The 16,047-nt window shown below is 34.9% G+C and overlaps 1 protein-coding gene across 2 annotated transcripts in view; it reads right to left on the bottom strand.

Moving 5' to 3' along the window:
• LOC142344006 (uncharacterized) overlaps positions 1-5,962 on the bottom strand; it is a 30,265-nt gene extending 24,303 nt beyond the window's left edge. The window contains exons 1-2 of one of the 2 annotated variants that reach the window (XM_075395446.1): positions 5,408-5,962; positions 942-1,132 (exon numbers count right to left, since the gene is read on the bottom strand). In XM_075395446.1, coding sequence (XP_075251561.1) covers positions 942-1,132; positions 5,408-5,618 — 402 coding nt within the window. In that variant the 5' untranslated portion in view covers positions 5,619-5,962. The remainder of the gene's footprint in view (positions 1-941; positions 1,133-5,407) is intronic. The other variant, XM_075395445.1, reaches the window with a different exon arrangement.
• Between the last annotated feature and the right edge of the window lie 10,085 nt (positions 5,963-16,047).

Genomic DNA, 16,047 nt, shown 5'->3' with positions numbered 1-16,047 from the left:
AAAGACACGTAAATTGACTGCATGTTTTTCCCCGTGCATTTTTATGACTTAATTTAAAGCCAATGGACTTAATATAAAGCCATACTTTGCTGCCTCCAGGCTCTAGTGTCTCTGGCTATTCTCTGCTCTTGATTCTTTAACTAGTGGTAATATGGCGACTGTTGCGGTAAACAACCTTTTGACCTTCATATTTCGAGAGCTTCAAAACTTCAATTCTAGATGACTTCTTCAACAAATGCAACAATAAATTACCACGTGATTTGAACTAAGAAATCATAATTTCACCTGATTTTATCACAAACACTTGTTTCCTTTCGAGCTTGAGTTCTTCTTAAGCGTAAAGCATTTAAGTCTTTAAAGCGTTTAAAGCAAGTCTAATTAACAAAAATAAGTGTTGCGACGCAACAGTGCGACCAAATGTGGCCATTGCTACAGTTGAACAGCTTCTGCCACCCCCTGGCTGATTAAACTACAAATTTCTTCGAACATTACCGGCATCTGTGGCAAAATCTGGGTCCCGAATCTTTGTAGCCGTATTTCAAATGCAGTGTTCGTCTATTTATTGCAATTTTATCAGTATCAAACTGGCGTCAAAGTTGAATTTCATGGATACTTCATGCTACACTTTTACTATAGACTCGTTCAATGCTAAAATGGCAACCAAGCTGAACATTCAAAATTTCCACCAAACCGAACTTGAAAAGGCCATGAAAAATTCAGTTTGGTATACTCTGAATAAAATGATAGAGAATTTGTTGATGCTTAGCTGAAACTGTAGGTTAGGTAGACAAAGTGCACCCGAAATAGCAAACTCGTTTGTCTAAAAATATCAAAGAGTCGCTCAAAACGCGCAGCATTGCAAAGTTTATTGATACGTTAACCAATAATGATTAATCTTTAATTTTTAATAGGTAAGTATCAATAGGATTTGTTGTCATTACCAGATCACTGGGGACGTAGACAATGAGGTCCTCATTGAAACACTTGGCGCACACTCTGTAGTTGCAGAAAAGACAGCGAAGGGCTCTCTGGGTCAGTTTCGAACCACAGACTGAGCAACCAATCTGAGGTGCCACTTGTCTCCCATCCTCGCTCAGGTTGTCCAACAGCACTGAGCCGATTTTGGGGAACTATTACAAACATTTGACCGAAGGAATTCAGACTAAATATATATGATATGGCAAGGACCGTACAATATATCGAGTAGACAGTACATAGAAAGTAACTAAGGGTATTGAAAATAGGCAATACAGTCTCATGTATATGAATTTTTCATTGCATGGCAACGAGTATGATACTTTACTCTCACCTAATTAACAAACCTAATTTTTAATTTGACAGTACAAAATTCTTCACCAAAATTTGGACAGACAACATTTTTGAGATGAAAAAAATGCGATTTTTGTGTGACGACAAATAGATAATATATAAGTAAATTCACCTCCCGGGTCGAGGTGTCAACGCCATTCAACGCAAAATTTTGTATGAAAAGCGGCGAATGCAGTGAAAAAAATTATTGCATGGTAGCGGTGAAATTACATAATTTCAGATGAATTTAGCGGTGAAAATACATAAATTAGCTCTTTTAAAAAGTGTCCAAATCTTGTTTGATAAGCTGTGTATGCGGTGAAATTACACAATTTCACCGCATAACTTAGTGGTGAAATTACTCAGCGGTGAATTTTTGTAAGATTGACGCCAGGAAGCAGTAAATTTTTGCAAGATCAACGCTAGGAAGCGGTGAATTTTTGAAAGATCAACGCAAAAAATCCGAAAAATCTGCAAGATAATCGGTGAAAATTTAATTTTTACCCCAAATTTTGTACATATTATTAAAGTGAAATGCGGTAAGATTAGGTAATTTCACCGCTAAAGTAAGCGGCGAACTTACAAAAATTCACCACAATTCACCGCTAAAATATGTAATTTCACAGTTTAATATAGCGGTGAAATTATGTTCGATATTTGCGGCCACAAAGTTATGTAAGAAAATTGCGGTGGAAAAAAACAACTTTTCACCGGCTATCTTACATATTTTTCCAATTTTTGTTCAACCCAGGCTGCACTTTGTGCAGCTAAGTGGCCGTTTGTGTAAAAAAAGTTACTGCAAATTCGATTGCTTTAACATAAGATCAGGTAAATTATCTATCTGCATAAAAAATTATTCTCCAAAAAGAGATACTGAAGATAAAATTTTCTTATTCTGCATTTTCTCATTTTAGTCGTTTAAAATAGTCGTAAAAATGTTTACATCAAAAAAAGATTGTGACATTTTTCAATCTAAATCCCGATTGAGATTTCTTGATCCAAATTTTTCTCCGGAAAATCCCATCTCACAGCAAAATTTTTTTCTTTGAAAAAAATTGTTTCAATCATGATAAAATCAAATAAAAGTACTATAAAATTTTGAAAAAATCTATTTTCTTATATTTTTACAGAATTTGGAACCATTTAACAAATTTAAGGTTTTTGCTCGAATAAATAAAAAGCAGAATCTTTCTGTGTTCATCATGGGAAATGGAACTAAAAGAAACTCAACTTTTTTAAAACTCTGAAACTTAAAACTGGGTGTCATATTCATTCAAACCAAGCAACAGGTGTAAACCTGACCCTCAATCCACGTTCCTTTTCAAAATTATCTTCGAGAAAGAATTATGGATCTTTTCTCCTAGCGCCCCCCCCCGCTAAATTAGGCACTCCCCATTTGTATATGTTTAAACATTATGTATGCGTTTGAGTTATTACGTATGCATACGTATGAATAGGCATTTAAAAAGTACTTTTAGAGCGGAGGTTTAAAAATGATACGTGTATAGCAATAAGCCACTGCATATAATGTAAACATCAACCCAAAACTTGTACTTATTGCATTTTAGTAATTACGAGCTTTGTAAAGGGGTGTAATACTATGATCTCCTTGATTCCAGGAAAGATATTTTGAAAATAAATAACATTTTCATAAAAGAGCTAAACAATAATTTTTGGTGGCTACCTAAATTTTGGCTACATAGCACTTGGGGGGCGCTAGCGGAAAAATGCAAGAATTATTTAGAGAAGAGCAGTTGGCGACCAGGCGTGTTTTTTTGGCTTAGTGATATCAGAAAACATGCTGCGCTCAAAACATGCTGCTGTCACATCATTGCTGCTCGTCAAATATATCTCAAACGGTGCTCTGAAGAGTGATTTAAGCACTTGACGCAGTTGGAGTTAGGTACACGCAAAGCCAATTTTGACCATTATCATTTTTGTACCGGCTATTTTTATTAATAAAGTTCAGAAAAATACCTTTTATAATACAAAATATTATTGTATTACGAGAACTAATGATTTGCTTCACAAATTGTGTCTGTTGCTCTCAACAGGTCCTTCAATGTGTATCCGTTGTTGGAATGAGAGCGACAGACTTAACGGTTATTGAAGCCTCGCGAGTTCGTTATCTAATAACAATCAAAATATTTCAGGGAAGCTTTTTTAAAGTTTTTGACACATAATATTCAAGTACTCAAAATTAAAAAATAAATTAAAATCACTTGCTCTCAATGAGCAGAGAGGTTGATATCAGCTAAGATATTTTTTTCAAATAAACAAAGAACTAACCACCATTTTCGTTTTTTCCGTGTCAAAGTGCACCTCGGAAGCCTTCAAAAAATTGACGTCAAATCTAAGTGGTTGGAAGCGTTCCAACATAGATAAGCAAAAATCAATCACCAGATTATACTCCAATCCCTGCATTTATAGCTCTGTGTAGATTATCAGTAAATACGAGAGCCAAATGCAGTCTGATTTCCGTTCTTCTAGTTGAATAACGAAATACCCAATGCCAAAATACCCGATATGCAAAAATTCGCAATGCCATTATACCCAATTTATTTCCTGTGTTCTTTTCGTTCATTAATCTGATTACACTCGAAAAAAATTGCAGGTAAATTGATTATAATATGCAGGTTAATTGAACTAGATTTTGCCAGGAAATTGTTTTTCAAGGCAACTAAAATAGAATCTACCTGCAAGCACATAGCATTACCTGCAATTCTAGATTAAGTTGCCTGCAGTTAGTTAGAATTTGTAGTTCTTAGAATTTTACCTGCAAAAAAATTTCTAGGTAAATTTACCTTCAAAAACATGCACAAACATGCGCAAGTGTGAATTTACCTCGAATTTCGTTTTTTGCAGGTAAAATTCTAGGTAAATTTAAATGCAATCTACCTGGAATTTGCTGGTAAAGGAACCTTGATTTTTTACCTACAAAAATTTTCGAAGTAAATTTGCCTGCAATTTGCGCAATTTTGAATTTAAATTCATGTATCATTTTGTGCAGGTAACTTTGCAGGTAACGTTTTCTGAAATTTTGTTTAACTGCAAACGTTGCAGGTAAATTCAGCTAGACATTTTTTAGAGTGTACAAGTTAGCACGCAGTATTAGCACTCCGTACTACAAGCATGTTTCCTCATAGTTAAGCTGACAATTTGACCACATGTCTGGTTACGAGAGTTTCATATCAATCACTTGGGCCGTTGAGGCATGGCCGTGGCCCGCAAGCCATGGCAAAATGCACTAGCTAAATATTTTGCTAAATAATTGTTCGGATAGTTTCAATTTTAGGATTAAAAAATTGGATATATTTTGGTTGTTTTGTCACATTGGGTACTTTGTCCTGGCATCCGGAACGCAATTAACTTAACCTGAGTCTTTGTATGAGGAGTGAGAATCCGGATTATTGCGCATTAATGAGTTTTATGATACGTTGATGCTTCACTGCGTTTTTCAGGAGTTTTGTTCAAGTTTCTGGGCAGAGCTATTTGCAACTAAATTGTTTGCTTTGGATTAAAAGACTGGCAGCTTGCAACAATTTTCACCAAATTTTATTGCTCGGAGAATTTGGTCAGCAAGACTGTACTATCAAAAATTAATGCCTCTTAGCCAAGTTTGCTCTCTGGGGTGCAAATATTCTTTTCCTACCAAGAAAATGAGTTTTAAGAAGGAAAATGAAGCTGAAACTTTTTATAATCTTAGATTTGCCTTCCTTGGCAGCCCAATCAAAAATTAGAATGGATAATTGCGTCCTATGCAGACCGCTCTTCAAAAGTCTTCACATTTCAGCCTACCAGGCACATTTTATCCCTTACCTCCACAGTGTTCAGGTAAATGTAACTATACATTATTTAGTGTGCAGTCTTATACCGGGCCTGGGATTTCCGTAACCATAGCAGATACGAACGTTCCAAATGTGTTGCAACGTTTTCAATCAAGCCGGAAAAAAATTCGAGTGTTATAAAAAGGCAATGAAACAAATTAAGACCTCTAAAATAGTTTTGATAGCATTTTTATGCATAAAGACGAGTATCATAATCTAATTTTTTTAGCAAAAAAATGAGGGGTATGATTTTGTAAAAAGTCTGCTTTCCTTTTGAGTTCCACTGGCGACCCTTCCAGACTTAGCCAGATGTAGCGTGGCCTCTTCATAAGCCAACTCAGCAGCATGTAGCACTTCGTGAAGTCTCGTGACCTCAGTCGTGGCACAATCTAACGGAGACGATAACTGTCGACCAATCAGAGTTCTCTGTTTACACTCGACGTGACGTATCTCGCTGAATAAACAGGTGTGACTACGACGCATTTTTTCACTGTTATAAATAAATCCGTCATAAATCTAAGTAAAACTATATGAAATCTGTGTAACTTAATTGTATGGATGTTGCGTAATTTTCAAACTTAATTCAATAATGTCAATAATTACTCGACAAATAATTCTAGTTTATGTTGCGAATGGTAATAATTAATTCATTCACTGCCGTACAATACTAAGTTTAGAGATATTTTGTGAATGAATAGACCCTTTATTCTTTGACCAATTGAGTAAATAGTGCCTTTAATTTATCCGTTTTAACCTATTTGGTGCCATTGACAATGCGATTGCTCTTATGGCGATTGTCAAGTCGAAATCCAAATTTCTCTGCAACGTTTTTCAGTTGTGGCGGTGGGAGGGTGAGGTGGGGTGGGGGGGGGGGGGGGCTTTAAAATGAATCTTAATAGGCCTGCAAAGGTACCCCTGTTGAGAAGATCACAGTTTGATAATAAGTGTTTATGTTAGCGAGAGAACCAAACCCAGCTCGGTTAAGATGCTACTCACTGAAGAATTCTAAATGGAAAAGATATTCGTAACAGTACCCGCTAGCGGATTATGCACGGCAGCCAGAGAGGTGATTTTCGACGTTTTATGAATTTCAGAGCAAAAAATTATCGAAATCAAATTGGTCAATCGAAATTTCGAATTAGCGGAATAATAATTTGAAAATTGACAAGCATGAATACTATAATTTTAAAAACGTTCTTTTAGCCAGCAATTTAAAACGTAGCTGACAGATTATCAGAAAATAGCTGCGATAGATTCATAGACTTATAGGCTTAAAATGATAGTGAAAAAGGTCGAAAATAAGAAAAAAAACCAACTGTTATTCCTCAACTTGATTTAGTCTTCAATTTTAATTTTAGAAGTTTTCATCAAGTAAGATTGAGGCATACGCATTTGGGCTTAAATCATCACATTAACGTAATTTAAGTCATTTCAACATACTAACAGAGCGATATTACACTCATTTTCGGAGGAGTCATTCTGAGAGTGATGGAAGTCATATATGCCCAAAACGTTATTAAACAAAAACCTTGCTCCTGTATGTTTTAAAATGACGTCACTCATGAAACGCAGTAAAAAAGCTTTGAATTAATAAAAAAATAAGCTTATTTGAAGGGAGTGTGACGTCATTTGGTTATAAAAATGCCTTGACGACAAAAAACAGCCGGACCACTCCAGAATCAACTCGATGCAAACTTCGACTAACTCCTCAATCATATATTCTCATGAACACTAAGTACTTTGAATTATTCAATTAAAAGAACAGTTAAGACAGAGAAAAGCAAAGTCAGATAAATTTCTTACAAAATTGGATACAAAAATCCCTCCACCCTGAGAAATCACAATTTTTTCATCTTTCTTAAAGATTTCAACTGTCTTGGGTCAATGACCAAAAAGATGATAAGCAAAATATAAAGAATAAAAGAGATCAGAAAAAATGGAAGAAACCAAGAAAAGGTGAAAATAGAACAAGGAGGCTCGTTAATTTGCGTTAGCACCTGATGTTCCGAACCGAGCTTATCTATATTTTTGACTTAATTGTCAACCAAACGAAGAGATAACAAAAAAAGGTGCTTGAGTTTAAAACAATCGTTGCAAAATCTAACTACTCATTGAATTACATTAAGCCATGCCTCATTACATAGCCAACAAGATCTGCCATTAATGAGACTACGAGAAAAAAAACAAACAACAAAGTAAGCAAAAACAATAATTTCACGGCAAAAGATGAATATCTAAATTTAAAAGCACCCAGTAACAACTTCAAAATTCATTCAGATAAAACCTTATCTACACAAGTTTACTTTTCCCTATTTATACAGCAGATGGAAATTCTTCCTAATGAGACAAGCTAACAAGTCGACAAAGAGAACGAATAATAGGGCAAAAGACTTAAAAATCATTAGTTTTTAACAAAATAATCCTTGATAAAATGCTAAAAAGTTATTACGAAACCAAAACAACCCGCCTTCGGTTGGACTAAGTCATAGAAAGGGACTAAAGATCTTTTCAGAAAAACTCTAAAAATTACAAACGGATTGCAAAAACACAAATTATTGATACCATTAAAATCATTAGCTATTATCCGAACATTATGTATTTTCAATTCAATTGTTATTTCTAATATTTCTGTTAAAAGATTGGAACTGAGAGATTGAATCAGTTTACTTGAGTCACCTTTGAAAACCATTGTTATTACGCGATTGTGCTGAAAGAAGAGAAACAGTTTCAAAAATTGACCACACAAAAAACGTTTATGAAAACCCATATTGTACAAAAAGTCACTGACGACATAATATCAGTAGATATGTTTTTTTTCAAACAAATGAAATGGGATGGGACCTTTCAACGATGAAAATAAGTTACAGGTAAAAGAACAACAAAAACAAAAAATTGAAAAATCTTTGAAAATGTATAGAATAAACTTTAAGACTACTCGCTATAAAGTGACTGCTTTGGCTAACATAATTCATTCAGTCCTAAATTAAAGTCTGATGAGACCGTTCAGCAATTTGCGGCTACCTAAAGAACAAAAAACAAACAGGCAAAAACAGCAAATTCAAAAAAAACTGTGCGAGAAAAGTGTCAAAGTCATTAAAAATTGAACTTTTCAGTAAAAACACTTTTATTTTCAACTAACTTTTAACAGCAATGGGATTCAACAATTTGACTTCAAAAAATTAACAAATTTCAACAAATACATTAGAACCACGAAAATTTTTTAGAACGCTCGTAGTATCAACGCCTATTAAATTCAGTAGCTCTAATCGGAAGCCAGTAAATACGCAAAAATATGACTCTATGTGACAAAAAAATGTTTGTCATTGAAAAGTTATCAATAACACATTACAACAAGTCATTGACTATGAACACAACAAATACATGCAAAAACCAAAACTCAGTAGAAGAATGAGAGAAAAAAGTGTCGAAGCCATTTGAACCATAAGCTCTTTTCTGAAAAATTAATCTATGAACCGTTGAAAGTCCCTCTTAAGCCAGTGGGAACTATCATTATTAGTATAAATTGATTAGATTTCAAAAGGGACCAAAAATAAAAAAGTAACCAAAAATTAAAAAGAAAATTGTGAAAAATCGTGGCATTGAAGCAGTAAAACTAATAGGTAAAAGACGAAACCACTAACCACATAAATTTTGATTGCATTAGAAAGGAAGGGTGTCCTACTGAGAGTGACTAACAGTTCATGAAAAAGTTTAAGGTTCGTTAATAATCAAAAAAATTTCTCACAAAATTATTTATAATGTCTTAACAGCCATTAAATCAATAGTTTTCATTGGAAATTAATAGATACGCTCCGTTATGCTCCAGTGAGAGTAAAAAATTGTTTGTCATGCATAAGTAATCAGTAAGAGATCACAATGAGTCTTATGACTATGAAAACAATAAAAAAAACAGGCAAAAACAAAAAATTCTGTAGAAAAGTGCGAGAAATGTGTCGAATCAATTTAAGCCATAAGATTTTCTCTGAAAACTTCATCTGTAATCCTTCGAGCGTCTTTTTTAAGCCAACGGAAGCCATAAATATTAGAAAAATGTGATAAGATATCAAAAGTAACCAAAAATACAAAAAGAAAAAAAATTAATTTTTTTGAGATCTTAAGGCATTGAGGTCATATAACCAATAGTCAGAAGATTAAACCGCTACAAAGAACAGTTTTAGTTGCAATAGAAAAGAATGGGGTCCTGTTAATACTGAGACTGACTAACAGTTCACGAAAAAAAGTTTAAGATTAGTTAAAGTTTTAAAAAAATTTCGAAAAATTATTTTTAAAGTCTTAACAGCCGTTAATTTCAATAAATTTTTACGTGATAAATACGCTCAGATATGCCCCCAAAGAGAAGAAAAAATGATTTTAATTCATCGGTAAACAATATGACATCACAATAAGTCTTATGACTATGAAAACAACAACAAGAGCAGGCAAAAACCACAAATTCAGTAGAAAAATGCGAGAAATTGTCGAAGCCATTTAAACCATAATCTATTCTCTGAAAAAATTTTATCTTTGATCCATTGAAGGTCTTGTCTAAGCCATTGGGAGACATCAATATTAGGATATTGTGGTAAGATTTCTAATGTAACCGATAATACAAAAACATCCAAAAATTTTAACTTTTTTGAAATCTTGTGGTGTTGAAGCCATATAACCAGTAGTTAGAAGACGAAACCGCTAAACAGATTAAATTCGGTTGCAGTACGAAGTAGTGTGCTTTGATCACGTATATTGACTTACAGTTCACGAAAAAAAAGTTTATTATTGGTAAAAAAAAATTGAAAAACTATTTTTAAAGTCTTTATTAGCTCTTTATTCCATTAGCTGTCAACTCAAAGCACTAGATAGGTTCACTTAATGCTCATTACGGGAATTTTTGTAATTTAGATTATGAGTCTATGCCAAAAATTCAGTAAAACCTTAAAAAGAAAACGAAAATTGGATTAAAAATTACGAAAATTCAGAGTCGAAGCCAAAAAGAAGCCAAAGCAATTCCTTGAAAACGAAATTTTTGTTCATTGAGCGTCTTTTGACTGTAAATGAGGTTTGCCATTAACAGAACAGTGATATCGAAAGTAACTAGTCTCTAGGTGACTCAGAGAAACAAAAAAACTGCAGTTTTCTAAAAAAAAAAAAGCTCTCAAATAGAATTCGATTTTTTTTATAGTGAACTTCCCCATGAGACCAGATCTAGTCTTTTTATACTCTTTAGTCTATTAGGAACACAAAACTGATTCATTTTTTGGCCTGAATTGTAATTTGGAATACTATTTTTTGTAGAAAATATCTTAATTTGAAGAAAAATTACACAATGAGAAAAAAATCATGCCAAATATCCCGTGTACACACAAAACTTCAATCCCCGATAACTCCTTGAAAAAAACGAATTTCAAAAAAATCTTTTTAAATTTGAATTCTACGCCGGACGAGCTTGTTTATGACACTACTCACAGTTCTCTACGATGAATATATCGATCGGCCAAAATTAACTGAACAAAAAAAACCCATTTGAGTACATAGTTCCTCCCCCAACAAGTGGGGTCGGAACAAAAATGCACAAAAAATGCACAAAAGGAAGGTCAAAAAATCAATAGTAGGAAGGAGCCTGTTGGAATTTTGACTAATTGAATTTTAATTGACAGAAACCGTTTACAATTTTTATCAACTTAATCAGGAGAGTCAACGCAGCAATAAACATTACCTGGCATCAAAAAAAGTCCCGGAGACCATGAAAACTTGAAAAAGACCACAAAAGGCGCTACAACAGTTACCCAAAAGGCGCAGCCAAAAAAACAGCAGAAAACTCTATCTAAACGTTCAATATAATCACAAATTGGTGGAAAAACTTTATCTTAAACAAATATTTGTTGCTTTGAAAACACCGCATGTAATCGAAAATTGCTACTTGCTTAGCGAGATCTTTTTTGCGTCTACTTTTCTAGCGCTCTCTCTCTCTCTCTCTCTCTCACACACACACACACACACACACACCGTAATGTATATACGAAAACCGCAATAAATTTATCTCCATTTTTTGGACTTTTGTCCAACAGATTGGCCAAAACAATTTTTATTTTACACAAATAATATTAAAATGCTACTTCAGTGACATTAAAAACAGAAGATCACTTCTCTCTGAGTCGTAACGAATAAAAAGCCAAGCGACTCCTGAACTACCTCGAAGATTAACTTGACTAAAATGACAGGCAACTACTTACTCGCTGAACCTTTATCGTTTTTTTTAAAAAGTTACAGATTGAAAAAAACAACAGCAATGATCTCTAAAAATTTTTTTCAAAAAAATTTGAAAAATTAATCTGAACTTACCATAGGAATATCAGTTGTCTTGAATCAATGACTACCAATATAAACAACGAATTGAAAAGCACATTCACAGAAGAAGCAAGAAAACGGGGGGAAAAGGTGGAACAATGAAAAATTCTTTTACTGTTCACATATTATTAAAAAATTGTCAGGTTACGCAGCGTCCCACGAAATTTTCTTCGAATTTTTCAACAGTTTCTGAATGATCAGTGATGGCCCACTCGACACGCATAACACTAAAATAAGGGCAAAAAACAAAACCTTGTTTACATTAACGTAATAGTAAAATTATTTCAGTGAAAACAGGCCAGGCCCGTCAATCTCTGTAGTTTCTTTGCTGAGAAAAACTGCTCAATGTCAACAACACTGCTCAATAAATGAAAAGGTGGTCTAGCAACAAACGTCTTTTCAATACACAAATAATGCAATAAAACAACTATGGGCAAAAAAATCGCTTGAACACCAGCAAAAAGCTGAAAAAAACTTGAAGTTAGCATATAACTCGTATTAATTACAAAGCAAACAATCAAACCTAAATAAATATTTTAAGATATTCAAACCTCGTAAACGAAAAAAAATTAAAAAATAACTTTGAAAAAACTGGCCGTGAACACAAAATATTTGCTCTTTGAAATTTTTTTACACTCAATTTCTCGATCTTTCGGAAACAAGAAAAACTCTTCAATCATTTTCAGCAGTCAAACCGCTAGAGTTTTTTAACGCATTTAATTTGCTTCCTATTCACTCCAATAAAATTTATTTTAAAATACATTTCTTGAATACTCTTCTTCGCCTGTTTATCCCTCCATTGAAGCATCACTGATTCCATTAGCAATCCCTTCATTGAACCGGAAGCTTACGGCGCGGCTCCATTGAGTACGAAGACAAAGGTCAGAAATGTTCTTTCTCGAAATCAATTTGGTTAGTATTTCTGCAGTACTGATTCAGGGTATGGTATTTGTACTCTTCGCTGCTGTGCTCTGCTGAACTATTTTAACTTTTTGTAGAATTGCGGACTGGTAAAGCCAACAAATTCTTCCACCAAATTAAAAGAAACACATCATATCTCCTGACGGTTACTGCAAAACTAAATCTTTATAAGAGTACGCTTATTCCAATCTTAATCTATGGATCTAACTGTTATATGCCTTCAAAATCTGACATGCGACTCCTTGAAAAATCTCAAGAAAAAGTTTCGAAATGGATCCTACCGAACCTTGATTATTGCGAACGACTGAGATCCCTGAACTTATTACCTCTCAACTATTACATTGTGCTAACAGATCTTCTCTTGCTATCGAAATTGGTGAACAATTATTATGCGTTCAACATCAGCGAGCATATTAATATTGTGCAAAGACGGTCAAGTTTTCGGTTTGTGTTGCCTGAAATCAAAGAATTTCAGCGGTCAAATTTTTTCTATCGAACCACATATAGAGCAAATATCATTGATTCAAATGTTAATTTCTTTCAACCAGTCGGACTCAAAAATCGAATCTTAAACTTGATGTGGAAGTACTATAATATTTATTTCAGCATCGAAAATTCGTGTTCCATAACATTTATCTGTCTCTGCGAAAAATGTCGGTCCTCAAACGAAATAAACTTAACAAACAAACTTAAACTGGTATGATTCATCTATTTATATAATTTTTGCGGGAGCAGTCCCTCACGTTTGTGGAAGCCATAATAATAATAATAATAATAATATGATTGGCCCAACCGGTCGGTTCTTTTTGCAAAAGCTTTCAAATAATAACATTCATCTTTTCCGCACTATATGAATTGTTATGGATAAACTTGAACTCCTTCCTATTGAAAGGAAAATTTAAAAATTCGAGTAATCAATCCACTTTTTTGTAATTCTTCCAGTTAGCGCGAATTGCAAAAATGAAGACGCTGAACATTTTAATTTTTATGGGTGCCAACAATGTGTTTCCTTAGAATCTGTTGATCTTGCTCAGTGAATGTCTTAGTGATCGGGCTCTCAGCCACCACGGGGCAGCACTCTTACACTTCTTCGCCTCTAAGCCTTCGTTAACTTTGTCATCACAGTTAAATCGAATTCAGTCCTTCTACTCTTGTTTTCTGGTGAAAAATTGATATGCGCTTTTGAATATTAACGCCAATAACTTGACTGAACGTCACTAACAGTTCGGTCAGTTGAGGAGCAGGAAAGCGCAGCTGTTCTCGTCACTTACTCAAATCAGAGAGGGAAAGAGCCGACATACGTCGCCTACTGGACGTTAAAAGTAACTGAGATCAAAACTCGTCGAAAATTGAAAGTCTTCATCTTGTTAGAATAATTAACCTTCGCAAACTCTCGTCTCCATTGTAACTACCCTATACCATCCTGTAATTAGCACTAAAAAAACCACAGAAAAAAAGGCAGTATAAAGTGAATTAAACTTTAAAATTTGATACAGCTTATTTCAATAGTCGAATGTTACACTAAAGTACTTAGTGTTTTATTTCAATCCTTTTCGATTATAAGGGGACCTGTATTGTCTCCTGTAGCTTTGTTGTGTTCATTATGAGCGCCATCACACATGGGGAACTTTTTCGACTGCCAGCACCGGCAAAATACCATCTTTTGACTCATCTCACTTGTTTTGAATGAGTCAACAACTTTCGGTTTCGTTTTTTGATGCACCTTGTTGATCAGACCTGAGCTGGAGAACCTTTTCATGGCAACAAAGTAACCCATAGCACCAGAAGCGGCCATTACTGCACTCAAAGCTGCAATACTTTTATAGTCGAGACTTGTCTCGGACATTCGAGAATGAATCCAGAGTAATCTGAAATTTCAAACACACTGCTCTCAAAACGAATCCCGGACAGCACCAGCAATATTAAGAACGAACATATAATAGCGTAAAAATTTACTTTAGCCCGCCAACCCAACCCCCCCCCCCTTTATTGCGGCCATTGTGGTAACTAACTAAATGGGGGAATTTAAATGACCAGTAAATTTGGAGGGGGGCTATAGAGATATAATGGGTGTATAAACATATAAATTACTCAACCCATGTAATGACTTTTGATGTTAATCGCTATGGCTGATTTTTGTTCAATTGTGTAAACACACGCAAAATTTCCCGCTTAAAATTCACTCGCTTTGTTGAGCTACTAATTTCTCTTGATTCACAAGCCATTTAATTCAATATTTAATTCAATCCTTCATTTACATAGTAAACGGCTATCGCGAACGTACAATATTCTGGTCCGCCGACAAAATGAGCCAAGCAGCGTCTACAGAGACAAGTTCCAGAAGGAGCCGTGCTAATTCACGACAGCTCAACAAGATCTTTGATGAATGGGATAGACTTAGCCAGCTATTTAACGAAGACGAGCTCAAATTGGCCCTCTCCGAAGCTACTGAATGCTTCAAAATTCAACAGCAACTAGACGAATCCTATTTGGAAACAGTTCAGGATGATCAGTACGATACAGAATTCGATCTGGTTCAAGACAAGCACACACTAGTCCGCAAGAAGCTATTTCAAATGGGAAAAGCCATAAACAAAATTGAGCTGGAAAAGGTGGACGAAAACATGACTATGAATACGTCTTTCGGAGATGCAACACAGCACCAGCCGCAAGTTGCAAAGCTACCACAGATACAGCTACCCAAATTCGATGGCAAATTCAGTGACTTGATGGCCTTTATCGATCAGTTCGATACAGCCGTGCACTTCAACACGAAATTGTCAAACAGCCAGAGACTTGTCTATCTAAAAAGTTGAAAAACTAATAAAAAGCCTATCATCAACTGACAGCAACTACGAGACAGCAAGAAATCTACTCGAGCAGCGACACAAAAACGATCGCATAGTTCTACGCAAATTGCAAGCTATGGCTGTTGATTTCAAGCCTGTGAGAGGAGAAAGCAAGTACCAACTCCTTCTGCTACACAGTACCTTCAATGAAGTAACTCAACCGATTCAATCACTTGGCCGAAAAGTTGATAACGACACGTGGCACTATCTTCTTTCCACAAAATTGGACGTCGACTCTCAGAAAGCATGGGAACTCAAAAATGAAGGCACTGAATGTTTTAAATTCGACGAACTGATGACATTTCTTGACTACAGAGTAAGATCGATGGAAATGCTAAACGATTTATTTCCCCCCAAACAACTGCACGTTATTGGACTGATCGAAGCGAGGCTTCAAAAACATCCGTATGTTGTGACTCAAGTCAAGGAATGCCATGCTCCATGGGCTTGCTCAAAATTCAAGGACCTTTCAGCGAAAGATAAGCAGTCTGCAATAGCCGCCAGTAAGTCCTGTCAAAATTGCTTGAGATTCAATCACGAAAAAGACCAATGTTCTTCACAGTGTAGATGCAAGACATGTCAGGGAAAGCATCATACTTTTTTAAAGGAGTCCTTTAATGCTACACCAGGCACACATGCTTGTATTTTGACTCAAAAATCTTCCCAAATGACTATCTTACGAACTGCTCGTGGTGAAGTAATTGGTACAAACAAACAAATACACAATCTAAGAGCATTGTTAGACACAAGAGCCCATATCAATGCAGTTACAGGGAAAACCTGCAAGACACTGGGAT

The sequence above is a fragment of the Convolutriloba macropyga genome, chromosome 8 (assembly GCF_964194025.1).
Source record: "Convolutriloba macropyga chromosome 8, txConMacr16.3, whole genome shotgun sequence".
NCBI classification, from domain to species: domain Eukaryota; kingdom Metazoa; phylum Xenacoelomorpha; order Acoela; family Convolutidae; genus Convolutriloba; species Convolutriloba macropyga.
This window is presented reverse-complemented; position numbering and strand designations above follow the sequence as displayed.